General features: G+C 41.5%; 1 protein-coding gene across 3 annotated transcripts; it reads right to left on the reverse strand.

Moving 5' to 3' along the window:
• Nucleotides 1-3,457: 3,457 nt before the first annotated feature.
• LOC309488907 (uncharacterized protein) lies at nt 3,458-17,440 on the reverse strand. 3 transcript variants are annotated; one of them, XR_014202292.1, is made up of 5 exons: nt 17,310-17,371; nt 14,708-14,952; nt 6,351-8,442; nt 6,043-6,178; nt 3,458-5,955 (listed from the first exon to the last, which is right to left on the reverse strand). XR_014202292.1 is itself a non-coding variant. In XM_082157332.1 (4 exons), exons 2-4 carry the CDS (start codon nt 14,763-14,765, stop codon nt 6,163-6,165), a joined length of 2,166 nt encoding a protein of 721 aa, XP_082013458.1. In that variant the 5' UTR covers nt 14,766-14,952; nt 17,329-17,440; the 3' UTR covers nt 3,458-6,162. The 3 variants fall into 3 exon arrangements, 2 of the variants coding, with proteins under 2 accessions (XP_082013458.1, XP_082013457.1); XM_082157332.1 differs by having other exon boundaries at nt 3,458-6,178; nt 17,329-17,440; XM_082157331.1 differs by having other exon boundaries at nt 3,458-6,178.
• Between the last annotated feature and the right edge of the window lie 9,720 nt (nt 17,441-27,160).

The raw sequence follows: 27,160 nt of genomic DNA on the forward strand, positions 1-27,160 counted from the left end.
ACTATTGTCAGTGCACAAATAAACTGGTTCTATGCCTTTACTTTATTAATAAAACTTATTTAAAAAAAATCCAGCCTGGTCCAGCCTGAGACATGCATAAGCCTTCTGCATTTTTGTTTTGCTTTTCCCTCCATTGTACCGAACTCGTACCGAACCGTGATGTCTGAACCGAGTTTTCAAAGAACAGTGGACCAACGATTATTTGTGAAGAATAACTTTAATTAAAACAAAGTGTGAAGACTCGATTACAACTTTTGCAAACCACTAGTAAAGATAAACAAATATTTGCCAGGAATCAAGTGTTGATATAGTAGTGTGGATATAGTAGTGGGGATGGCTGTGCCAGGCTAGTAATCTCTACTACACAATGAGGCCTGCTGGTGGTCATTTTGGTCTGGGTCATACAATTCTATGTTATATAGCTGACCCGGCCCCGGCCCCCCATCACAGTCAGGAACGATAATGTGTCCCCCAGAGAAAAAAGTTTGGTGACCCCTGATTTAGACCCTGGTTCCTGCGGTGTAAACACATCGAGTACCAGCCCAAAGTTCCTAGTTCCTGGGGAAAGTTCCTGCGGTGGAAACGCGGCTTAAATAATCAAAATAGTTCAAAGAGAGAAATATGGAGTGAATGAAGATTACAATTATCCCAGATGTAACAGACAACTGCAATAAAAATATTACAATAATTTATGTATTTTTATCATTTAATTATACGTCCCTGAAACTTTCCCTGAATGAGGTACACTGATCTCTTCCAGTTATTATCTTTAAAACATTATAGGCACAAATCCCATGTTTCTATAGTGAGAACTATTAAATACGTTTGATCAATGACACACTTATCTAACATGATATGAACATTAAATACACAATATTGGCATATTTTGACACCAGCTTTTAGATTAATATTTAATTATGTTAAAAACTACTAAAGCGTTTTAATTAAGGGCCGTTCACACTAAACTTCTCCTTCCATAGACTTCACATGCATGTGAAAGTGGGACACAAGAAACACAAGATCAAATGAATTTCACTGCGAGAAAGAACACAAATGTTTGCAGTAAAGCAGAGTAGATTGTACAATTTTACATTTTGGAATGATTATTATTTGTTATACATGTTCGTAAAAATATATACAAAAAAAAAAGCTTCCTTTACTGAGCATTTGTTAAAAAATAAACTTTTGCAGCCATGTCATAGTTGAACTGTTTATCTAAATGTGATGAAGTGCTTGAATGTTTCTAACATGAATGTTCTTCAGCATCATGAATGAATGAAGAATAAACACCAACCTCTTTGTTCTTCAGGATCTTCAGTGTGTTTCAAGAAAAGGAAGATTTATAGGCTGCTATAGGTTATTGTTATTATTATTTTATGCAGCACTGTGCATAGGCACAACAAACCTGGTGTTCATTAGGGGCCAAGCCCCAAAGGGGCTGAGGCACCTATTGTATCTGTTAGTTTTCTTCTTCTTCTTATTATTATTATTATTAGGGGCCAAGCCAATCACTTTATATAAACTTATGAACACATAATATGTGAATCTAAATATATATTTCGACTTTATAATAATTATTAATTGCAATAAAGTAATTCCATCATTAACATGTTACATATTCGTGAAACTGACAATGATCATAAAACTCTTAAAAATAAAGAAAATGTAACGTTTCCTGTGTCAAACTTCACTATATTCCCATGCATGTATAGATTTGATATTTCCCACATTCATTACTCATACAGGGGCAATATAAAGTGTCTACATCAATTTTAATAAGTAAATGTAATCTGCCAAAGATAAATGGTAGCCTAAACATGAAAACGGCAACAGCAACACTTGGGATCGATTCCCCTCACAGATCTCAAACTTTAACTTGACATTCAGTAACAGTTCTCACTCCAAACATCGAGACAATCACACAAACGAACACAAAATCGCTCAGGTCTGAATGAACTCAACATATTCTCCTCATGCTCGCTGCTGCTGCACTAAATGTTTATTTCAGAAGGAAGATGCCAGAAAAGACGCACAAGTATCGCTGTGATCGATGAAAACAATACAGAAATGAGCCTGTCGCTTAATCAAACTGTATAAAGTGTGTGTGATGGTTGAGTAAATGTGAGAAATACCGTGAAATGCTCTCTTCACCTCAGAAGACTCGACGCTGACGGAAGAGACGGCGCGAGCGAGCGGTGACGTCATCGACATATGTACGGGACACCCCGCAGCCAATCAGGGCCACGCAGATTCAGCTTTACTAGTAGCCTTCCATTATTATTATTTTAGAACTTAAGTGACTCATATGGAAGCCCGTTTCCGCCACGTTGAGTAAAAAAAAAGATTCTTTAAGTCATAATAATGAAACTTTCTCATAATAACGACTTAACATCTCATAATAATGAGAAACTTTCTCGTACTAATGACTTAACATCTCGTAATAATGAGAAACTTTCTCGTAATAATGAGAAACTTTCTCATAATAATGACTTAACATCTCATAATAATGAGAAACTTTCTCGTAATAATGACTTATTTTCTCGCACTTCTATGCATGCGCAAAGCAGTGGAGCAGAAGGGCGTGCCACGCTATAACGACATCCGCTGGTCAAAGCCGTGTAAATGCGTCACAGCAAACATGGCACGCTCTGCAAAACAGTTGATTTCATTAAAGGGATACTCCACCGTTTTTTCATATTAAACTATGTTATTCCCTTAACTAAGACGAGTTGATACATACCTCTCTCATCTCAGTGCGTGCACTTAATCACTCTGGCGCGCGGTGACACTCTGATGCACTAAGCTTAGCCCAGTATATTCAATGGTATCTAACAGCAATGAATTTAGAAGTGACCAAACACATCAACGTTTTCCCTATTTAAAAACAGTTACACGAGTAGTTATACGACCAAGTATGGTGAAAAAATAAAACGTGGCGTTTTTCTAAGCGGGTTAAAAAGGATAACTATAATGTATGGCGTAATAACACTTTTCGGAGTACTTCGACTCAGCGCAGTAAAAAGTCACGCCTGATCCTCTTCCTCTCACTTCTGTCAATAGTGGAAAGAGGATCAGGCGTGACTTTTTACTGCGCCGAGTCGTTGTCCGAGTCGTGTGACCACGAGTGGGGGGTATCCTTCATTCTTTATAGTTGTTCCTCCCCCAAAGTTGTTTTCCCTATGCTACATCAAGATACATATTAGCCATAACTAACATATTGTTTAGATTTGTCTATCTTCTTTAATCATATTACACCCTTGAATGGAGACTCTGTTTCGGTCATACATTCAGTCACATTAACTTTTGTCCAGTCATATACTTGTCGAAGGACATACACATACGTATATTCATAAGGGTATGTATCAACACTACATTCATCTGATTATCATCATATTTCTAAGATTCTATGAATATAAGAAAATGCAAACATATAGAACATATTAAATTTCTTCCACAATTATTAAACAGGCCTTTTATGGAATCGCTGGTAAGTTCAAATAATAACTATACAGAAAATGGAAATATTTATTGTCTGTTAGTGTTAGACATGGCAATTGAAAGACAAACACTTAACCTTTGTAGCTTTTCCAAATGTTATCGGAGCTCTGGACTGCACCCACGTGCGCATAAAGCGTCCGTCTGGTCCCCATGAAGCAGACTTCGTTAATAGGAAATCATTACACAGCATCAATGTACAGGTACAGTCCCACTGAGATGACATTGTACAGGACAGGCTACTACTGTAGAACCGATTGTTCTTTACAATAAGCTGGGAACCAGTGTTCTGTTCATTACAAATCCTCATTATATACAGTGAGGAAAATAAGTATTTGAAAACCCTGCTATTTTGCAAGTTCTCCCACTTAGAAATCATGGAGGGGTCTGAAATTGTCATCGTAGGTGCATGTCCACTGTGAGAGACAATCTAAAAAAAAAAAAATCCAGAAATCACAATATATGATTTTTTAACTATTTATTTGTATGATACAGCTGCAAATAAGTATTTGAACACCTGTCTATCAGCTAGAATTCTGACCCTCAAAGACCTGTTAGCCTGCCTTTAAAATGTCCACCTCCACTCCATTTATTATCCTGAATTAGATGCACCTGTTTGAGGTCGTTAGCTGCATAAAGACACCTGTCCACCCCATACAATCAGTAAGAATCCAACTACTAACATGGCCAAGACCAAAGAGCTGTCCAAAGACACTAGAGACAAAATTGTACACCTCCACAAGGCTGGAAAGGGCTACGGGGAAATTGCCAAGCAGCTCGGTGAAAAAAGGTCCACTGTTGGAGCAATCATTAGAAAATGGAAGAAGCTAAACATGACTGTCAATCTCCCTCGGACTGGGGCTCCATGCAAGATCTCACCTCGTGGGGTCTCAATGATCCTAAGAAAGGTGAGAAATCAGCCCAGAACTACATGGGAGGAGCTGGTCAATGACCCTGAAAAGAGCTGGGACCACCGTTTCCAAGGTTACTGTTGGTAATACACTAAGACGTCATGGTTTGAAATCATGCATGGCACGGAAGGTTCCCCTGCTTAAACCAGCACATGTCAAGGCCCGTCTTAAGTTTGCCAATGACCATTTGGATGATCCAGAGGAGTCATGGGAGAAAGTCATGTGGTCAGATGAGACCAAAATAGAACTTTTTGGTCATAATTCCACTAAACGTGTATGGAGGAAGAAGAATGATGAGTACCATCCCAAGAACACCATCCCTACTGTGAAGCATGGGGGTGGTAGCATCATGCTTTGGGGGTGTTTTTCTGCACATGGGACAGGGCGACTGCACTGTATTAAGGAGAGGATGACCGGGGCCATGTATTGCGAGATTTTGGGGAACAACCTCCTTCCCTCAGTTAGAGCATTGAAGATGGGTCGAGGCTGGGTCTTCCAACATGACAATGACCCGAAGCACACAGCCAGGATAACCAAGGAGTGGCTCTGTAAGAAGCATATCAAGGTTCTGGCGTGGCCTAGCCAGTCTCCAGACCTAAACCCAAATACTTCAAATACTTATTTGCAGCTGTATCATACAAATAAATAGTAAAAAAAAAATCATACATTGTGATTTCTGGATTTTTTATTTTTTATTATGTCTCTCACAGTGGACATGCACCTACGATGACAATTTCAGACCCCTCCATGATTTCCAAGTGAGAGAACTTGCAAAATAGCAGGGTGTTCAAATACTTATTTTCCTCACTGTATCTATATAAGTCCAGTGTAGTGACCTACATTTTTAATTATTTAGATGATTTGTGATGCAGATTGCATCATCACAAATGTAGAGGCAAAATGGCCTGGCTCAGTGCATGGTTCCAGAATCTTTCGGGCCTCTTCTCTTTCCCACCAACTGGCACGAGGTTAGTCACTTAACATACAGCTTGAAAATACCTTCACCAAATTCAATGTATTATATTAGAATATTATAATATATTATCATTTTATAATAATATATAAAATATTAGATTCAGGTGAATTCTAATGAGTTTTGCTGGGAGACAAGGGATATGCATGCCTGCTTTATCTCTTGACTCTCTATCAGGAGACGCAGACTGAGGCACAGCACAACTACAATATTGCCCATGCATGCACAAGAGCTCGTATAGAGATGGCATTTGGGCTCATCAAGTCAAGTTTCCAGTGCCTGAATTACCTCAGAGTGACTCCACAAAGGGCATGTGACATTGTAGTTGCATGTGTTGTGCTACATAACATTGCCTGTCTGAGGAGAGAGAGGCAACCAATGATTGTAGAGAAAGACTGGGACATTGAAGCCATTTTTGAGGACAATGAAACAGGCAGGGTTATAAGAAACAGTTATGCCAATAATTATTTCGGTTAATACGTTCCAAACCATGTTAAGTTTTCACTTTCTCCTCAACTTTTCCCTTAATTTACCAGACACACAAGTCAGAATTAGTTTTTTTTATTCAGGTTGAAGCTGCCTGTTGGGGGTGAAAAACATACAATTAAATGTTGTAAAAAACAAAAAGGTCATGTGTCATTGTTTTTAATATGGCAGTTCTACTTGCATTTTTCTCAAGCTGTTGGATTTCCAGCTCCAACTTTCTTATCTTGAGTTTTTTATATTGTATGTCAGTATCTATGGCTTCCATTTGTTTCAGGAGATAACGTTTGTAGACTCCCTTTATGTTCTCTGGGTTCTGTAGGAACAGAAATTTAAGTTATTTGATTGAGTGCTCTTGGCACTTTTTTTTGTAATTTCTTAATACTCACTTGGTCACATGTGGTCCCAGACTGAGAGGGCTCTAGAAGGGTGTCAGCATCCTGCTGCCAATAATAATAATTCTCAGCACATGAAAATAAACTACTTACCGTGATCTCAAACTGTGGTGAAGTGGTTTCTCCACTGCATGGATCTTCATGTGTAGATCCAGGTAAGTTTTATAGGAGAAAATCTTTCCGCACTGATCACACTTGTAAGGTTTCTCTTCAGGGTGGATCCTCTCATGTGTTTTCAGAGATGACAACACACTGAATCTCTTGTCACAGTGTGAACACTTGTAACGTTTTTCTCCAGTGTGGATCCTCTCATGTGCTTTCAGATTTGATGACTGACTGAATCTCTTGTCACAGTGTGAACACTTGTAATGTTTCTCTCCAGTGTGGATACTCTCATGTGTTTTCAGAGATGATGGGTGACTGAATCTCTTGTCACAGTGTGAACACTTGTAATGTTTTTCTCCAGTGTGGATCCTCTCATGTGTTTTCAGATTTGCTGACTGACTGAATCTCTTGTCACAGTGTGAACACTTGTAATGTTTTTCTCCAGTGTGGATCATCTCATGTGTTTTCAGAGATGTTGAGTGACTGAATCTCTTGTCACAGTGTGAACACTTGTAAGGCTTCTCTCCAGTGTGGATCCTCTTATGTTTTATCAGAGTTGATGAGTGACTGAATCTCTTGTCACAGTGTGAACACTTGTAAGGCTTCTCTCCAGTGTGGATCCTCTCATGTTTTATCAGAGTTGATGAGTGACTGAATCTCTTGTCACAGTGTGAACACTTGTAATGTTTTTCTCCAGTGTGGTTCCTCTCATGTGTTTTCAGATTTGATGACTGACTGAATCTCTTGTCACAGTGTGAACACTTGAAATGTTTTTCTCCAGTGTGGATCCTCTCATGTGTTTTCAGAGATGATGAGTGACTGAATCTCTTGTCACAGTGTGAACACTTGTAAGGCTTCTCTCCAGTGTGGATCCTCTCATGTTTTATCAGAGATGATGAATGACTGAGTCTCTTGTCACAGTGTGAACACTTGTAACGTTTTTCTCCAGTGTGGATCATCTCATGTGTTTTCAGATGTGATGACTGAATGAATCTCTTGTCACAGTGTGAACACTTGTAAGGTTTTTCTCCAGTGTGAATTCTCTGGTGCAGTTTTAAACAGTTCGCTGTAGTGAAAGTCTTCTCACACTCAAAGCACATGTACTCTCTTACATGTATATGTGCTTTCTCATGTTTATGTAAATTGTGCAGCAGTGAAAAACTCTTTCCACACACAGAACATGAATGCGGCTTCTCCTTCGTATGAACTGTCAGGTGTGACTTCAGGTGTGATGCACTAAGAAATATTTTGCCGCACTGATGGCATGAGAACGGCTTCTCTCCGGTGTGGATCCTCATGTGAATCTCAAGACTTTGTTTGGTTGTGAAACTCTTCCCACACTGAGTGCAGGTGAAAGATTTCTTGGCTCTTCTTTTCTTTAAAAAAATATATTTAGTCTTTAAGCGACTCAAAGGTTTTTCTCCAGGTTGGACATGATGTTCCTCCTCCACTTCACTCAGTTCTTCACTCTCCTCCTTCACTTCACTCAGTTCTTCACTCTCCTCCTTCACTTCCCTCAGTTCTTCACTCTCCTCCTTCACTTCCCTCAGTTCTTCACTCTCCTCCTTCACTTCACTCAGTTCTTCACTCTCCTCCTTCACTTCACTCAGTTCTTCACTCTCCTCCTTCACTTCACTCAGTTCTTCACTCTCCTCCTCCACTTCACTCTCCTCCTTCACTTCCATCAGTTCTTCACTCTCCTCTTTCACTTCACTCAGTTCTTCACTCTCCTCCTTCACTTCACTCAGTTCTTCACTCTCCTCCTTCACTTCACTCAGTTCTTCTCTCTCCTCCTTCACTTCACTCAGTTCTTCTCTCTCCTCCTTCACTTCACTCAGTTCTTCACTCTCCTCCTCCACTTCACTCAGTTCTTCACTCTCCTCTTTCACTTCACTCAGTTCTTCACTCTCCTCCTTCACTTCACTCAGTTGTTCACTCTCCTCCTTCACTTCACTCAGTTCTTCACTCTCCTCCTTCACTTCACTCAGTTCTTCACTCTCCTCCTTCACTTCACTCAGTTCTTCACTCTCCTCCTTCACTTCACTCAGTTCTTCACTCTCCTCGCTCTCTTCCATCAGGCCTGACAAGAAAGAAACAAATATTAAATTTAATTTTCAGTACATCAAAATAATTCAAAGAGAGAAATATGAAGTGAAAGGACATGAAAGTGAGCCCTGATGTAATAGTAGAATGTAGACAACTGTTATAAAATATTGTGATAATGTGATGCCTTTTTATAAATTGATTATATATCTTTCCATGAATGAGGAAAATTTATCTTCCAATTATTATTTTTAAAACATTATAGTCACGAATCCCTTGTTTCTTTAGCAAGAACTACTAAACATATTTGATCAATGACACAATTATCTAACATGATATTAACATCAAAATATACAATACTGCCATTTTGACACCAACTTTGAGATTGATATTATATTTTACTAAAAACGTTTTAATTATTAATGGCCGTTCACACTAGACTTTTCCTTGCACTGACTTCCATTCATGCGCATGTGAAAGTGGGACACCAGAAACACAAGCTCAAGTGAATTACCCTGTGAGAAATAACACAAGCGTTTAGCATTCAAGTGGAGTGGATTGTTTATTTTTACATTTTGAATTATTATTATTTGTTACAGTATATGTTACATTTATTTCCGTCATTTCACATGAAACACTACTTTTTCCTGCTCAGCTCAGCTACCGTTCGGATGCTCTTGCTTACTGCTCCGCGCTTTGCTCTATCGCTTTTATATTTTATCTTCTATATTTTTATATTTTAGCTCCTTTTATCACCTAATTTTAACTTCAGCAAATCAGCACAGTGCTCAAACGACAAAGTTTGGATTACCACAAAAAACGCAGAATTCTTCTACCCGACCAGCTTACATTCCGGGGAAAGGAAAACACAACTGCCTACAAGGATAAGAGAGAAAATGCCTCTTCTGGAATCTACTTGCTGCACTAACTGCCACAAACTTTTACAAAGGATTGCAGTTCTTGAAACAAAGTTATTTACGGGACCACCAAACCAGACGGAACACACAACAGAGCTTCGTCATGGACACCCTCAGCATATAGCCGGTGAGTCCCATGAAACTAGTGCTCCTCGACAGGTAGAGAAACAAGCCGATCGACTTACAAATCGATGGCACAAACAGGGAGCGAGACCCAAAGGCACTCGAGACATCAGATTGTCACGAGCCCCACATATTGCCGCAGTAGCATTCTCTACCCCAGATACAGCTCTGACAAGGATTGCAAACACTGGTCTCCTACCAACACCTATACATCTTGAGAACAGATTTGAAGTACTAATGAATGTAAATGAGGAATCCCCAAACGTGATGAATGTGATCGAACACAGACTGTATCAGCCAGTAGCTAACACTGATGCTAACTGGCGCTCAAGGTCGAGCAGACACCGGCACTCAGCTCAGAGCGCTGCCGAGGCCAGGACTCTGATAGTGGGGGACTCCATAATCAGAAACATTAGCAGCAGGGATACAACTACATGCTGCCTTCAGCAACAACTTCTGATATAAACAGGGAACTTCAGAACATTCTAATGAAACATAAGACTGCAAATCGACTCATCATTCATGTGGGGAAAAATGATATTCATAAAGAGCAGTCAGAACTCCTTAAGAAGGATTTCAATGAACTTTTTGAAACACTTAAAAGACTGAAGGTTCAAACATTCATCAGTGGACCACTCCAGGCAAGAGGGACAAACAGGTTCTCACGGTTGCTTGGGCTTAATACATGGCTGCAAAAAACCTGCAATATAAAAGGAGTAAACTTCATTGACAACTTCAATCTTTTCTGGAGTCAGAGACAACTATTTCATCGGGATGGCCATCACCCAAACAAACTTGGTTCAAGAGTGTTAAAGGACAATATCGACTTCTCCCTCAATCATCCTTCTGCAGTGTGTGTCAATCTGAACGACACACACACACCTGGAAACAGTATGAATGAACACGGGACTTCACTTCAGCAGCAAAATGGACATGCGGTTGACATATCACACAAGGACAATGATAACACCACTGAGCCACAACAACCTCTGCTCACGGACACAATCTCAGCTGAGCCCTGCCCACAGAGCTCACCACAGACAGACATATTAGAACTGCTCCAAGATTCAGCACCCAAGGACGACTTCCTGGAAAACAGCCAGGGAAGCCAGGACAGCATATCACAGCCTCCGATAACACCTGAGCAACAGCCCCTTTCACCAGATACTTTTTCCCTCTCTCCAGCAACTCCACTTCTGTGCTTCTCACAGAAAATGGAAGAACTGATGCATGCTGGAACCAGACTATCCCACTCTTTTGCTGCAAGCCCCCAGATACCAACCAAAAAACGTCAGGCACCTCAAACACCGAAGCCTGCGCGCCCGCCCCCTCCTGTGAGAGCTCTTCGGCCTCTGCCACAATGCCAGGGCCCACACCCTCCTCCATCTGCTCGAGGTGAACCAAAAACAACTGATACCAGCTCTCAGTGATGTGTGTCGGGTCCCCGCTTTGATAACAGTAACTTTCTCAAATGTTTACAGAACAAGCTGGAACCCAGTGTGCCTTTATCTTTCTCTATTGCTGTTCTATTAAAAGATAGAAAGTCTAAGGCCTTCAATAGCCGTACAGCAAACCCAACTAATCTGGTGCCTATTACATGTCAAACTAAGATTGCTGTGGGGACAAAAAGTAAGACTGTTAAGTTAGCACTTTTAAACATTCGCTCACTTAAAAATAAATCACTTCTAGTCAACGACTTAATAACCACAGACAACCTGGACTTTATGTTTCTAAATGAAACCTGGCTAGAAGACAGCTGCAGTGCAACAATCCTAAATGAAACAGCCCCTCCTAACTTTACTTTTATGAGTGTCTGCAGAGCTGTTAAGAGAGGTGGGGGTCTAGCTGCTCTTTTTAAAGATATTTATCAATGTAAGCAAATATCATTTGGGAATTACCCGTCTTTCGAATATCTGGGTATTGTGTTAAAAGGTGCTCCACGCATTTTACTCATCATTATTGACAGGCCTCCAAAATATTCTCCAGCCTTTGCTGAGGACATTGCTGGAGATTTTAACATTCACATAGATAATGCATTAAACAATATGGCAAAAGAAATCAAAACTGTTTTAAAAACTTTTGATCTGACTCAGCATGTACATGGACCCACACACAATCATGGACACAGTCTAGATTTACTTATCAGTAAGGGTCTAAACATTTCATCGATTGTTATTAAGGATGTAGCACTGTCTGATCATTTCTGTATTTTCTTTGATATATTGATCTCTCCTGCCACTGAAGCTAGATCTGTGTCTGTCAAGAAGAGATGCTTAAATGAGAACACAAGTGTACTATTTATGAAGGCTATATCCTTAACACCAAGCATATCTGCTGACTCTGTTGATTTTCTCCTTGATTCTTTTAACTCAAAAGTTAAAAATATAATTGATGATATTGCTCCTGTTAAAGTCAGGAAGAAGAGTGGCAGACAAAAAGCACCTTGGAGAAACTCAACAGCAGTGCAAATTATGAAAAGACAATGCAGAAAAGCAGAGCGCATGTGGCGGAAGACAAAACTTGTAGTCCATTATAACATCTACAAAGACAGCCTTCATGCTTTCAATATGGAACTAGGCAGAGCTAGACAGACTTTTTTCTCAAATATTATAAACAGCAATTTAAACAACACACGCACTCTTTTTGCTACTGTAGAGAGACTGACAACCCCCCCCCCCCCAAGCCAGATTCCCAGTGAAATGCTCTCAGACAACAAGTGCAGTGAGTTTGCTTCTTTCTTCTCTGAGAAAATCAATAATATCAGAAAGGTGATCAGCACATCCTTGAGTTGCTCTGGGGTCAGACAGATCAGACCACCTGAGAAAGTAGTTACTATGTCTGACTTCAAAGAAATTGATGGCAAAATTTTGGAAGAAACCGTACAACACCTTAAAACATCAACATGCGCCCTTGACACACTTCCCACATCTTTTTTCAAAAGTGTGCTAAACAGTTTAGAAGCAGATCTTCTAGAAGTGGTAAATGCCTCACTTCTCTCTGGGAGTTTTCCAAACTCCCTGAAAACTGCAGTTGTCAAGCCCCTCCTGAAAAAGAGCAATCTGGATAAGACCATATTAAGCAACTATAGACCGATCTCAAATCTTCCTTTCATAGGCAAGATCATTGAAAAAGTTGTCTTCAATCAGCTGAACAAATTCTTAAGCTCGAATGGATACTTTGACAATTTTCAATCTGGTTTCCGACCGCACCGCACCACAGCACAGAGACAGTGCTCATAAAGATAATAAACGATATTCGCTTAAATACTGATTCAGGCAAATTATCAGTGCTGGTACTACTCGACCTCAGTGCTGCATTTGACACTGTCGATCATAACATACTTCTTGACAGGCTGGAAAACTGGGTGGGGCTTTCTGGGATAGTCCTAAAATGGTTCAGGTCATATTTAGATGGGAGAGGTTATTATGTGAGTATAGGAGACCATAAGTCTGAGTGGACATCAATGACATGCGGAGTCCCTCAAGGCTCAATTCTTGCGCCACTCCTGTTCAACCTGTATATGCTCCCAATGAGCCAAATAATGAGAAAGAACCAAATCGCTTACCACAGCTATGCAGACGATACACAGCTGTACTTAGCCCTATCACCCAATGATTACAGCCCCATTGACTCCTTGTGCCGATGCATTGACGAAGTCAACAGATGGATGTGTCAAAACTTTCTTCAATTAAACAAAGACAAAACTGAAGTTATTGCGTTTGGAAACAAAGATGAAGTTCTCAAGGTGAACGCATACCTTCACTCTAGGGGTCAAACAACTAAACATCAAGTCAGGAATCTTGGTGTGACACTAGAGTCAGACCTTAGTTTCAGTAATCATGTCAAAGCAATAACTAAATCAGCATACTATCATCTGAAAAATATTGCAAGAATTAGATGCTTTGTTTCCAGACAAGACTTAGAGAAACTTGTGCATGCTTTCATCACCAGCAGGGTGGATTATTGTAATGGACTCCTCACTGGCCTTCACAAAAAGACCATAAGACAGTTGCAGCTCATACAGAACGCTGCCGCTAGGATTCTGAGCAGAACCAGAAAATATGAACATATCACACCAGTCCTCAGGTCTTTACACTGGCTCCCAGTTAGATTTAGGATTGATTTCAAAGTATTATTACTGGTATATAAATCATTCAATGGCCTAGGACCTCAATACATTGCAGATATGCTCACTGAATATAAACCCAACAGATCACTCAGATCATTAGGATCATATCAGCTAGAAATACCAAGGGTTCACTCTAAACATGGTGAGTCTGCTTTTAGCTATTATGCCAGCCACAGCTGGAACCAGCTTCCAGAAGAGATCAGATGTGCTCCTACAGTGGTCACATTCAAATCCAGACTCAAAACACTTCTGTTTAGCTATGCATTTACTGAATGAGCACTGTGCCGCTGTTCGTCCGACTGTACTGTACTGTATTTCATTTTATTTTTCTAAACTGTTTTAATTATTCTTATTTCTTTTTATTATTTTAATTTCTTCTATGTAAAGCACTTTGAATTGCCATTGTGTATGAAATGTGCTATATAAATAAACTTGCCTTGCCTTGCCTTCACGACCGTTGCAGCGTCTGTAGAAACTTCACAAGCTCAAAGTGTAGAGTGGCCGCGGCTTTAACTATTTTTAATTTTTTTTATTATCTTTATCTGTGTCCTACATGTTTCACTCAACCCTGTTACTCCTGACATGATTTTCCTCCTTTTAAAATACAGTATTTCTTAAAAATAAAATTCACACAGTAAGTGACGTCATCTAGGCTCTTTCTACAGCATGATGGGAAGACAAGAAAATAATCTCAATCCATTGTCTCAGTTTTTACACAAACTGTAGCATTGACTGTATTCATCAACCCTGTTACCAAAGTTACTGTAAGAAGAATCTCTATAACTATGAATAACTTGTATGATATTTGACAAATACAACTTTATCAGTAACTTGGTGTTTACTGACTACTCCTAAAAATATGTATTTTGTAAACTATGTTGAAAATGACTAAAATTCTGCTGCTACTTGGGAACCAGATATAAAATAAAACAGTTAAAACAGTATTGAGCCTGATCTGATGTTGACAATCAATATAAAAATGTCTCAAACCTCCCTTTACTGACCATTTGAAGAAAACCCAGAACATTCTGTACCGTTTCATAGTTGAACTTTATCTAAATGTGATGAAGTGCTTGAATGTTTCTAACATGAATGTTCTTCAGCATCAAGAATGAATGAAGGATTACACCAACCTCTTTGTTCTTCAGGATCTTCAGTGTGTTTCATTCTGCAGGGTTCTGGATCACTCATGTTCTCACTGTCCTCTTTAATAAACTCAGTCTTTGCAGATTTCAGCTCTTCCTGATGCTTGTCTTCACTTGTAGCTGATGGGAATTTAGAGCATTTATTGGGGATTTACTGTGGGAGGAGCTTCACTGATGATGAATTACAGTGGGAGGAGCTTATCTGATGATGAATTACAGTAGGAGGAGCTGATCTGCCAAAATCCAAAATATTAATCACTGAGTTTGTTTTTATAATAAATGACACTAAGCATTTATGTCTGCCTATCTATTCATTGTACAGTAACTGATGCCAATTCATTAATTATTTGTATTATTTTTAATGCTAATCCTAACATTATTCTGCTTCTTCATTAAAATACAGGTATCTAGAACAAATACAAATAATATAAATAATTTAAATTCTTCCAAATATAAATAATGGTAAGGAAAACAGTTAAAAGTATAAAGACAGAAATAAACGAATAGTAGCCAACAAATCCCCTCAGTCTGCTGACACCAATGAAATGAGCTTTAAGTGTCAATTTACAGGAGATCTGAAGACATCAGCATAATAAATGAGGTGAAAACAGGAACTATTGTCATGAAATAAAGAGTGTTTTCAGCAGATCTGTTAATATTGATGAGCCTCAGACTATCAACACTCATTCAACAAGCCATTCAGGATCATCAGCAGATCATCTCACTTTATTCTGAGTGTTTGCTGTTAGAAACACATTATTTGAGTCAGGATACATGATAAAAGCCTGTAAAACTGCTATATTGAAAGACCATAACGTTATTTCTCACAATATAACATGGATAAATCATCAATAATAAAACAAAATAAATAAATAACCTATCTTTATATGAACCTCTTCAGGTAAGGCCATCCTTAAAAATATTCTTGTTTGCCGTAACCCGACCGACCCTGTCAATTTAGTACCGACCCAATTATTATTATTTTTTTCCTTTTAGTCCGACCGACTTGCCGGTTGTAAACTTGCGTTAAGACCGACCGATTTTTTTTTTAACTCTTAAAACAACTAATACAAATGCAATAAAATAATATTAGTTATTAAGTATTGTGAATATAAATTGCCTAGACCTACATACAAACATAAGCTACGTTCTTTCTTTTAAATAAAAACCTGTGGCGCGTCATCTATGATTGTGTTTACACCATTGGTTAACGCATCACACTACAGCCTGCAAGCTAAAGTTCGCTTCGTTTCATTCACTGTCAATGGTTCGCGCTTGGTAATGATGGCTGCGGCTTTACTCTAAAGATTATTTCATTTTTATATGTTGTTGAATATGGTTTATTAAAAAATAAACATGCGAGAGCGTGTTATAGGCTATATGTCATGTTTTAGTCAGATATGACGACGCTACTGCAACACACTCGCCGCAGATGAGAAGCTGCATCAACGTGCAAACTATCGTAAATCAAAGTGAAAGTAAGTCGCAGACGCTTAACACACAATCATCTTCATTAAATGTAAAGAAACGAAATGATCTTACCAGGGCTGTTTCCGCTTTCTCTTATTGCGGGCTTTGATTCAGAAATTTTAGCTAATGATCAATAAAATAATGTATCTCGTTGCTTTCGGTGACGTGCACTCCATTAAATCTGCATATAGCGGGAATTGAAGATCGGATTTATATCAGCAAAAAACAACAACACACATTTATGTAACCAGGTGTAAATGGAATCGTTTTGATAAATCAGATTGGAATCCGATCTGAGAAAACACATGAAGTGGCCTGGTGTAAACAGCCCCTAGACATAGGTGAAAAATGTATCCCGACCCGACCCCGATTTTTTTTTTATTTAATAAAAAATATTATTTTTTATATATATAAAAAAATATAGACCTACCTACCGTCCCTTTTTTTCTTTTTTTTTGCCGTTACTGCAAACCAAAATATTTTTAAGGATGGCCTAAATAACTACAATACATAATATGTGAATCTAAATATAGTTCGACTTTATAATAACTATTAATTGCAATAAAGTAATTCCAACATTAACATGTTACATATTCATATGTTCAGAAACTGACAATGATCATAAAACTCTAAAAAAATAAAGAAAATGTAACGTTTCCTGTGTCAAACTTAATACTCATATTCCCATGCATACAGATTTGATATTTCCCACGTTCATTACTCATGGGCAATATAAAGTGTCTACATCAATTTTAATATGTAAATGTAATTTGCCAAAGATAAATGTCGACAAAGAAATAAAGATAAACATGAAAACGGCAACAGCAACACTTGGGATCGATTCCACTCACACATCTCAAACTTTAACTTGACATTCAGTAACAGTTCTCACTCACACAAGACAATCACACAAACGAACACAACATCGCTCAGGTCTGAATGAACTCAACATATTCTCCTCATGCTCGCTGCTGCTGCACTAAATGTTTATTTCAGAAGGAAGACGCCAGAAAAGACGCACAAGTATCGCTGTGATCGATGAAAACAATACAGAAATGAGCCTGTCGCTTAATCAAACTGTATAAAGTGTGTGTGATGGTTGTGTAAATGTGAGAAATACCGTGAACTGCTCTCCTCACCTCAGAAGACTCGACACTGAAACTCAATAACGGATGAGACGGCGCGAGCGAGCGGTGACGTCATCGGCCTACAAGGCACGCGGCCACGCGCGTACGGGACACCCCCGCAGCCAATCAGGGCCACTCAGATTCAGCTTTCTTCTTCTTCTTCTTTCAGGTTTTAATGGCGGTTGGCAACTCATCTCAAAGGTGCATTACCGCCACCTATTAGAGTGTGGGCAATATAATGACAACAAAGGATATAAAAAAATAAAAAAATAAAAACTATTTAATTATTTCGCTTAACCCAGTGTTTTTCAAAAACAAAAATAATAATTTGTGTATTTTCCCAGATGTTTTCCCTAATAAATGTTCAAGTGTAATGCTTTGTTCATCCATTTGTGTCTTTAATTCTACCCTATCTTTTTCATATTTTTTGCAGTCTAACAATATATGCTTCACTGTCTCTTGTACATTACAATAAGTGCATAGTCCAGTGGGGTGTTTTCCTATTCTATACAATGATGTATTTAAACCAGTGTGACCAGGGCCGTTTCTAGGCATAGGCAAACTAGGCGGTCGCCTAGGGCGCAAACAGCTGGGGGGGTGCCAGTGAGAGCCCCCACCACACCAAGATATTTTTTTCTCGCCCAAGCAAGTGCAAGTGTTCTTTTTTTACATTTCCGATAATGGAGCGTATATTTGCACTAAGTGCCTTTCTTTTTGGCAAAAAGACGCCTACCACTAAATATCTACAGTGGCATAGGTCGTAAGCCGTGAGGTGCTTGAAAGTAGCTTTTAATGCGTTCGACCCGAGTTCGAATCCGCCTTTTGCCGAACTCGCTCTTCTCCCTTTTCCCAACACATGAGATGTAAAATTTATAGCCTAACATAAAGGTCTCTAGCGTTATATTTTGTCAACGAACTAAAATCGAAATCGTGATATGGCTTTGTGCCTTTATAAAACAGCACAAGACTTTAATTATGTAGCCTATATAGGCATTCTGTTTGTGCTGCGTGATTTAAAGAAAAGTGCGCACTTTGCTCACGCAATCAGCATGGTGATCTGGTGTTCTCTCCAAAATAAAAGCTCAAGGGTTTATTTCTTGCAAGTGAAGAAATTAGGACAAAAGTATTGTAATTTTCCTATACTATAGTAGTGTAATGTAAAATATACTTTTGAAATATTCATTTTAATTTATACATTACATATTATTGGCTATATGGATTTTACGTCATAGGAATACTTATATAAATCATAAACACCAGTGATAATGTAATGTAGACTGAGACTCTATATCATAAGATGTTTGAGCCCTCTTTAGTGTCCAGGTACAAGTCAATGGTTTTTCAATGTGCACAGTTCATGGGTTGAAGCTCTTAATTTTTAGCTCTCAAAGTGCACCAGATTGATTAATTTAACCTTAAAATGTAAAAAAAAATTATTGCGGGGGAGCATGCCCCCGAAACCCCCTAGAGGGACAGAGGTCCACCCAACATAGTTTCACAAAATCCTATTGGAGAGAACGATCATTTATTAACTTTACTCAAGCATAGTGCAACAAAGTCCTTTTAAGTGAGTAAAATTCTTTATCTGAGTAAAATCTTTTAAGTGAGTAAAAAACATCTCTTCCCTTGGGCTTCTGCCCTTCCTCATGCTTGTGACTACTTGATTTTGAATACTGTTTAAATGACGTCCTGTATCCGCTGTGTTCCAATATTCCTGCCATTTTTTGAAGTGAATGTTGCTTTATGATGGTTTTAACCTCTACTCTACATATTGGTATGTGCACATCTACTGTTTCATGCTTTATAGAGTTTTTTGCTAGCTTCATTTCCTTCCACCCCTACATGAGCAGGAACCCAAAGGAAGGAGACAGCTATTCTTTTATTATGAAGTGTAAGAAGCAAGTGAAGTATTTGATGAAGGAGGTCTTGTCTACATGATGCTCTCCCAGATTGAATACTTAATAATGCTGATAAACTGTCTGAGGCTATAACGACACCTTGGTCCTGACTATTTTCTTCCACCCACCCTAACGCCAGTAAAATTACTACTAACTCCACCGTGTAAACTGACAGGTAATCTGTTGTCCTCTTTTTGACTGCTACTTCATACCGAGGAATAAAAAAGGCTGCACCAGTACGGCCTGTTTCTGGCTGCTTTGATCCATCCGTAAATATAAATAATTCCTCTTGATACTGTTTTACATAGTTTTGAACTATTATCCACTCTGGCATTATTTTTGAGTTTTCTTTTAGTATTTGTTGTAAGCTTATATTCACAGATGGTGTTATACATTTCCAGGGTGGTATCGTTGATATTGCCACAGTGGGTCCTATTTGCAACTGATTGAGACCTACATTTTGAGCCTTAGCATTCCCTTTTACTATGCTCTGCGCATTCCTGCAAGACAGTTTTTGTGGGGTGCACCAAACTATGTCCTTGTAAATTAGTCCAATACGCCAACATGATCTTGACCCTCCTAATACGTAGCGGCATCTCTCCTGCCTCCACCTGTATTGCAGTTACTGGTGATGTTTTAAATGCTCTAGTACAAATCCGAAGTGCCTGTGCCTTTTCCACATCTAGCTTTTTAAGGTTAGTATCCGATGCTGACATATACGCTAAGCAACCATAATCAGAGGCAGTTCTCATGAGAGCCTGATAAATGTTTATTAGCGATGCTCTACTCGCTCCCCAGTCACGCCCTGATAGACATCTCAACACGTTATTGATTTTCTTACATTTATTTCTGACCTTATCAATATGTTGACACCTGTCATCTGCTCATCAAAGAGAACTCCTAAAAACCTCACCACCTTAACCTGTTCCAAATCTTGTCCATACAATTTCAGTGGCACTACTTTATGGCGCTTAGAGAAACATATAACTTGAGTTTTTATGATTGAGAGTTTAAATCCCCATTTATAAGTCCATTGTTCAACTTTCCCTATTGCATTTTGCATTTTTTTTCCTTAGATATTCTACATTTCGACCCCTAACCCAGAGTGCTCCATCATCTGCATAAAGTGACTTACCTACACTTCCGCTTACCTGATCAAAAATGTCATTTATCATAATATTAAATAGTATAGGGCTGCAAACACTACCTTGTGGTGTACCATTTTCCAAGATTCAGCTTTACTAGTAGCCTTACATTATTATTATTTTAGAACTGAAGTGACTCCAGTTACTAAAGGTGAAAGGAACTTTTTCAAGTGAAGCACAAAATAGTCAGAATAATTTCCTTACTAAAGAAAAAACACTGAAATAAAAATTATTCTAGAGAAGACTGTATTCACGCAACTTTTACTTTATTCTATGAAAAGCTACTAATTACATCTTCAACAGTGTAATAAGATTACCGTACTATCTATTTTAATGACTAATTAATATTACATCTAAACTTTGACTAGGCTTGGCATGTTGCATATTAATTGTTCTAGGAACCTCAGATAGTTTATATTTTAATTGTTGTGTATGTTGTGCTACTCTATAATGATGTTCTAGTTAAGGTCATTTGCAGCATATGTAGGGCCCGAACATAAACTCAAGCCCAGGGGAACCAGACGTTCTTCGTACGTTGCTTAAAACATCCGAGATCAAATTACACATCCAAGATGATATCATCGTGCTAATCATGATCTGGCTAATTAAGTTCTTCAAACACACTTGCCGGATATGATTAGTATCGCTGGATTGAGTTATCTGAGATAATTGCGCGTTCATGCGCTGGTTTAAAAGGGGATATGTATCGATAGTAGAAACATTGATCAGCAACGCTGCTATTGGCTGCTCAGCGTGGCCAAAGAGCGCGCACAGTTTTTCTCCTCAGCAGAGCAAGAACTAATATAGTCGAAGTTTATTCAGAATTTAAATGTTTAATCAAAACGCCAGGGGAACACCTCAAAGTCTGCAAAAGCCAGGAGAGAGGGCTGGCAAAAAGTAGCAGACAATTTAAATCCGTTAGAAGTGGCCATGTTAGATGTTTTTATCACTTATTAGCCTATATTTTTGTATTTTAATAATTGCATAATTACTTTGTTCATTGTAATGTCAGAGTCACCACACTAGAACATGGGAACAAATAAAAGTGAAATACAAAAATATTCTACATAATGGTCATTTTTAGTTATATTATCATCTCTTTTATAAAAGACACTGTTAAATAAATGGTTCTGTGTTTATAAAAGCAACCAAGAAAAAGGCTGAGAAAAAAAGAAAAGATCTTAGTAGCCTACACTGTAAAATAATTTTTGCTGCATTAAATTAAGGCCGTATAGTCATTTCAACTGTTAAATCTTGAGTAATGATGAATTGCTTTGACTTGTGAAAGTGAAAACTGATAAACTTATGTTAATGTAAAAATATTTTGCCATGAGTTATTGATCACATTTTTCCCCAGTGTAGTTCATTGTAATGACATTGTGTTTTCCTCTTTTGTGCACTTTTACATAATACACCAACACTTGTATCTGTTCCCAAGAAAGTGGTGGCTGAAATATGTGCAGTAAGTGGACATTTTCTAACTTTCCAAAGGAAAGAAAGTATAAGACTTTGTAATGTCCATTTGTTTCCATTGAATAAACCCTCTCAGATAACTGTCATATGGAGGAACTAGCCTACCTGCAAGTGCATAAATAACTTTACTTAATTTATACTTGTATGCTTTATGGCTGCAATATAAGTTGCAGGATTCCACATCTACAGAAAGGCCTACAGAAGAGTCTGCACAGACAGAGGAGACATAGGCCTACAGGTGGGCAGTGAATAGCCAACTTTTCCTTTGTATTTGTTGCATGAGGCATGTGTCTAATATCTCTTGTTGCAGGCACTTGACCCCTGGCTTTTCTTTACAAGAACAATTGAAATAAAACTCAGGGAACTAAGCATATTTGTCTTTTATTAAACATTTAATGAAAAGTGTGTTCTCTTACGAGAGGTCTCTCGTACTGCGTAAGTATCTTACGCTAGGGGAAAATCCCTTTTCCGCGAGATATTGAAGCCAAAAAATGATCCTTAATTTTGTATTATTGTAAAACGCGTTGCGGCAGCATACAGACATAGGCAAGACGGCTCGTGTGCCTATTGGCTGTTCTGCGGCAACTGCAGCAGCCTATCGAGCGAGGCCTAGCGTCCCGCCGAAACGGGCGTGGCTTAGGCCTATAAATCCAGCTCGCAGGCAGCTGATATCTGATTTTTCATCTCTTCAGCGAAGCTCACGCATCGCTGGATCCGGAGAGAAGCCGCGCCGTCTGAGGAAGCACTTGCAGCGGGACGAGTCGTCACTGAAGTCGCTGGCCGCGCCGCCTTCAATCGCCTTCCTGCTGCGCTATCCGGCGCCTATATCCTTTACACTCTCTGCTGTGTGTGTGTTCGCCGCCGCGACACACACTGTCTAAAAGAGCTTGCGTCTTTTTAAAGATGCCTTCCTGCGGCTCGTGCAGAGCCACACTCAGCGACGGGGACCGCCACGTTATCTGCGTTTCCTGCCTGGGTGAGGATCATGCAGCTCTCACGCTCGCTGACAGTGGCTGCCATCACTGCGAGCTACTGCCTATGGCGACCCTGAGGACTCGCCTGGCATATTTCACTGAGACTGCACCTCCGCCCGCTGTAGTGCCGCGCCGTAAAAAGCGGCGTGCTCAGCGGGTCCCGGAACCTTCCCCCACCCGTCAAAGCTCGCCGGTTCGCCCGCCAGCTTCACCGGCTTCGTCAGTGTCTCTTCCTGATGGACAGCGGCCGCCGTCTGCCGCCGCTTCCGTCGATGACGCTGATGAAAAAGCCGCGTTGAGGGAGCCTCGGCCTCGAGTGGTCTACGCATGAACATCCTGCTCACAACTGGCTGGATGGATATTTTCTTCCTGGGGAGCGCGCTTCGCCTGCGTCCAGACCAGCGCCCTTTCTTCCTGAGTTACACGAAGAAGTCGCTAAGTCTTGGAACGCCCCCTTCTCAGCAAGAATGCGCTCTTCTGTTTCGCTAGCATTCTCCGCTGTTGACGATGCTAAAAACAGAGGTTACCATTCGCTGCCGCCGGTCGAAGAAGCGATAGCAGCCCACCTATGCCCGCCCTCCGCTGGACAGCGCGCTAAGCTGGCTCTGCCTTCAAAAGCTTGCCGCATGACGTCAACCCTGCTCGGTCGCGCTTTCTCCGCCGCTGGGAAGGCTGCGTCAGCTCTGCATACTATGGCCACACTGCAAATTTTCCAGGCCGATCTCCTCCGAAAGCTGGACGAGAAAGGACCAGATGCAATTTGCGTGCCAGACTTGAGAAGTGCTACGGACCTCGCTCTCCGCGCTACTAAGTCTGCGGCACAGGCCATAGGACGGAGCATGGCCTCTCTCACTGTGACTGAGAGACACCTATGGCTAACGCTCTCTGAGATGTCTGAGTCTGAGCGCGCCGCGTTCCTCGACGCTTCGCTTTCTCCCGCTGGCCTCTTCGGAACTTCCGTCAAAGATTTCGCGGAAAGATTCGCCGAGGTACAGAAAGCGTCACAGGCTATGAAGCACTTCCTGCCGAAGCGCTCCAGTTCTGCAGCAGGCCGTGCGAACCGAAACAGAGCTGCTCAGAGCTCACGGCCGCGGCCCAGGATTGCGGTAAAGCCCGAGGCCCCGAAGTCGACCTAGCACGCCTAGGGAAACGACGGTGTCCAAGTCCCGCTGCGGCCGGACTTCCACCAAAACTCATCGCTCGTTCAGTTCCAAGAAATGTGACTGTTCCAGTGTATTTTGCAGTCAACAAGCCGGTTCCACTGCCCGCTTGCCTGCACACAAATGCCGTTTTCATGGCTACCCAGATAAATCCCACAAAGAGTGTATTTTCTGGTGTCCCGGCCACAGCTGATGGTGTTATGAGTGTAGACAAAATGCCCACTGCCCAGTGCCCATTCCTACACACAAGCACAGCCCGTCACACAGGGCTCGCGCACATAAAATCGACCCAGTTCGATTGCGCATTAAACGTAGCAGATGTGCCCACTGCCCACTGCCCACAATCACTACGTCCTGCATGTCTCGAGGTTTCTATAAAAACGAAACCAACGTGCATTCGCTCTGCTCAGGCGGACAATGCTCTCGGTGTGGTAAATGTGCCCGCTATCCCGCGCCCACATCCACACATAGACATGACAAGTCCTACGGGACTCGCCCAGCCCTCCCCTCTCGGTTAACCACCGCAGAGGAGCCGAGCGTGGGCAATCTGCCCGCTGTTATCAGCGCGCCCTCTGCCTCGAATGTCATAAGCGCGACGCTTGTGTTACAGCACACCGAAGCCCCTCTGTCGCTGAGCGACCAGAGCGCGTGTCGCATTCATCCCCTAGCCATTCATGCAGATGCATGGGCGAGGCTACCCGGGGTTTCGAAGTGGGTGCTAGACATTATAAAAAGAGGCTATTCGCTACAGTTTCACCGGCGCCCTCGTCGCTATGCGACGCGCGTCGAGACCACGGTAAAAACAGAAGTAGCACACCTACTTCGAGCCGAAATTTTTAAACTATTGAGCAAAGGGGCCATAGAGCCGTTATCTTAAGCTCAGAGCGAAGGAGGGCTATACAGCAGATACTTCCTGGTACCGAAAAAAGACAGGGGTCTCAGACCCATACTAGATCTAAGGCAACTGAACAGAGTGCTTGCAAAGCGACAGTTCAGAATGCTCATGACCAGAAAAATCCTCGCACAGATTCGCCGAGGAGATTGGTTTGTGTCAATAGATCTGAAAGACGCGTATTTTCAAATATAGATAGCGTCACGTCACAGGCGATATTTGAGATTCGCCTTCGAGGGCCAGGCATTATCAGTACATAGTCCTACCTTTCGGCTTGTCGTGGCACCCCGTACATTTACGATGTGCATGGACGCAGCGCTCGCACCCCTCAGGCTACAGGGCATGCGAGTATTGAACTACTTGGACGATTGGCTGATTCTAGCTCAATCTCACTCGGTGCTCATAGAGCACGGGACCATTTTACTCGATCACCTCGAGAATCTGGGTCTCAGAGTCAATTGGGCGAAGAGTTCTCTGTCCCCCAGACAGATAATATCTTTTCTGGGCAAAGAACTGGACTCGCTGTATATGATAGCGCGACTGTCACCACAGCGCGTACTAGACATTCAGCGCGCAGCGAGCTCTTTCCGCTGCGGCGCATCTGTCCCGCTCAAGAAATTTCAGAGGATGCTAGGTCTAATGGCCTCAGCATCATCAGTTCTTCAGCTGGGCTTGCTTCGCATGCGCCCGCTGCAGTCCTGGCTGAAAGCGCGAGTGCCGCGCCGAGCGTGGGCTTCTGGTCTGCTTCGTCTCAAGGTCAATCAGAAATGCATCGCAGCTCTGAAACCTTGGAAAGCAAACGACTGGTACCAATCAGGTGTAAGCCTGGGGACTTCCTCGAGTGTGAAGGTAGTGTCTATGGACGCATCCACCTCGGGATGGGGAGCACTGCTCGAGGGCAGACCGTTCTTCGGCCAGCAATGGTCGGAACGGGAGAAGCTTCTGCACATAAACTGCCTCGAAATGCTGGCAGTAGACAACGCCCTGACGCGTTTTTGTCCCCAAATACGAGGACACCATGTCCTGGTCCGCTCGGACAACATGTCAGTGGTGTCCTACATAAATCGCCAGGACGGCCTGAGGTCCCGAAACCTGCACAGGCTGACAGAACGCCTCCTGGTGTGGGCTCAGCGCAACTCGCTGAGAGCAGCGCATGTGCCAGGGCTCCTAAACGTAGGACCGGACAGACTGTCCAGGAACAATGTTCCGACAGGCGAGTGGTCTCTACACCCACAGACAGTCCAGCTGCTATGGAAGAAATTCAGCAGAGCGGAAGTAGACCTGTTCGCGTCTCAAGAAAACGCTAACTGTCTGGAATTTTTCTCCAAGAGCAGGGACGCGCTGGCTCATGTATGGCCCCGCCGCCATTTCTATGCCTTTCCTCCCGTCTCTCTCCTGCCTCAGGTGATAGAGCGGATCAGGGAAGAAGGATTGTCAGTGCTACTCGTAGGGCCGTTCTGGAAAAACCAACCCTGGTTCCCAGTTCTGATGCAGCTAGCGAGCACTGCCCCATGGCCAGTGCCAGTGAGGAGGGACCTCCTCTCTCAGGCCAAGGGCTCGATTTGGCATCCGCGCCCAGAGCTGTGGTCCCTTCATGTTTGGGCCATCAACAGTTACCCGCTGACCTCCCAAGCGGAGTGTTAAACACGATCACGCAGGCTAGAGCTCCGTCTACGCGACGTCTCTATTCCTCAAAATGGTCAGTGTTCTCCAGCTGGTGCACAGCTCGTGGCGTGTCGCCCCCAGACTGTGGGGTGACGGAGGTTCTCTCCTTCCTACAAGAGCTGTTGGACAAGGGCAGGTCCTCTTCCACGCTCAAAGTTTATGTGGCGGCCATAGCAGCGTTCTCAAAAACAACGCTTGGTCAGTCAATAGGAAGGAACGATTTAGTCATCCGCTTCCTTAGAGGAGCTAAGAGACTGAATCCTCCCAGACCTCCATCAGTCCCCATATGGGACCTTTCTGCGGTACTGGAGGCCATGAAAGGTGACCCATTCGAGCCTTTACAGACGATTGATCTTAAACACCTGTCTTTCAAGACAGTGTTTCTTCTGGCTCTCGCTTCAGTGAAGCGCATAGGGGACTTGCACGCGCTCTCAGTAAGCGCGACGTGCATGGAGTTTGGGCCTAATGACTCAAGAGTTATACTCAAACCTAAGCACGGTTATGTTCCAAAATCCCTCAACACACCGTTTAGGGCGCAGGTCATTTCCTTTGCGAGCTTCCTACCACGCGAGCTTCCTTTGTCCAGTCAGGGCATTAAGAGCTTATGTGTCTCGCTCATCTGTCTTCAGACAGACGG

This window comes from Leuciscus leuciscus, assembly GCF_965113295.1.
Source record: "Leuciscus leuciscus genome assembly, chromosome: 1".
Lineage (NCBI taxonomy): Eukaryota > Metazoa > Chordata > Actinopteri > Cypriniformes > Leuciscidae > Leuciscus > Leuciscus leuciscus.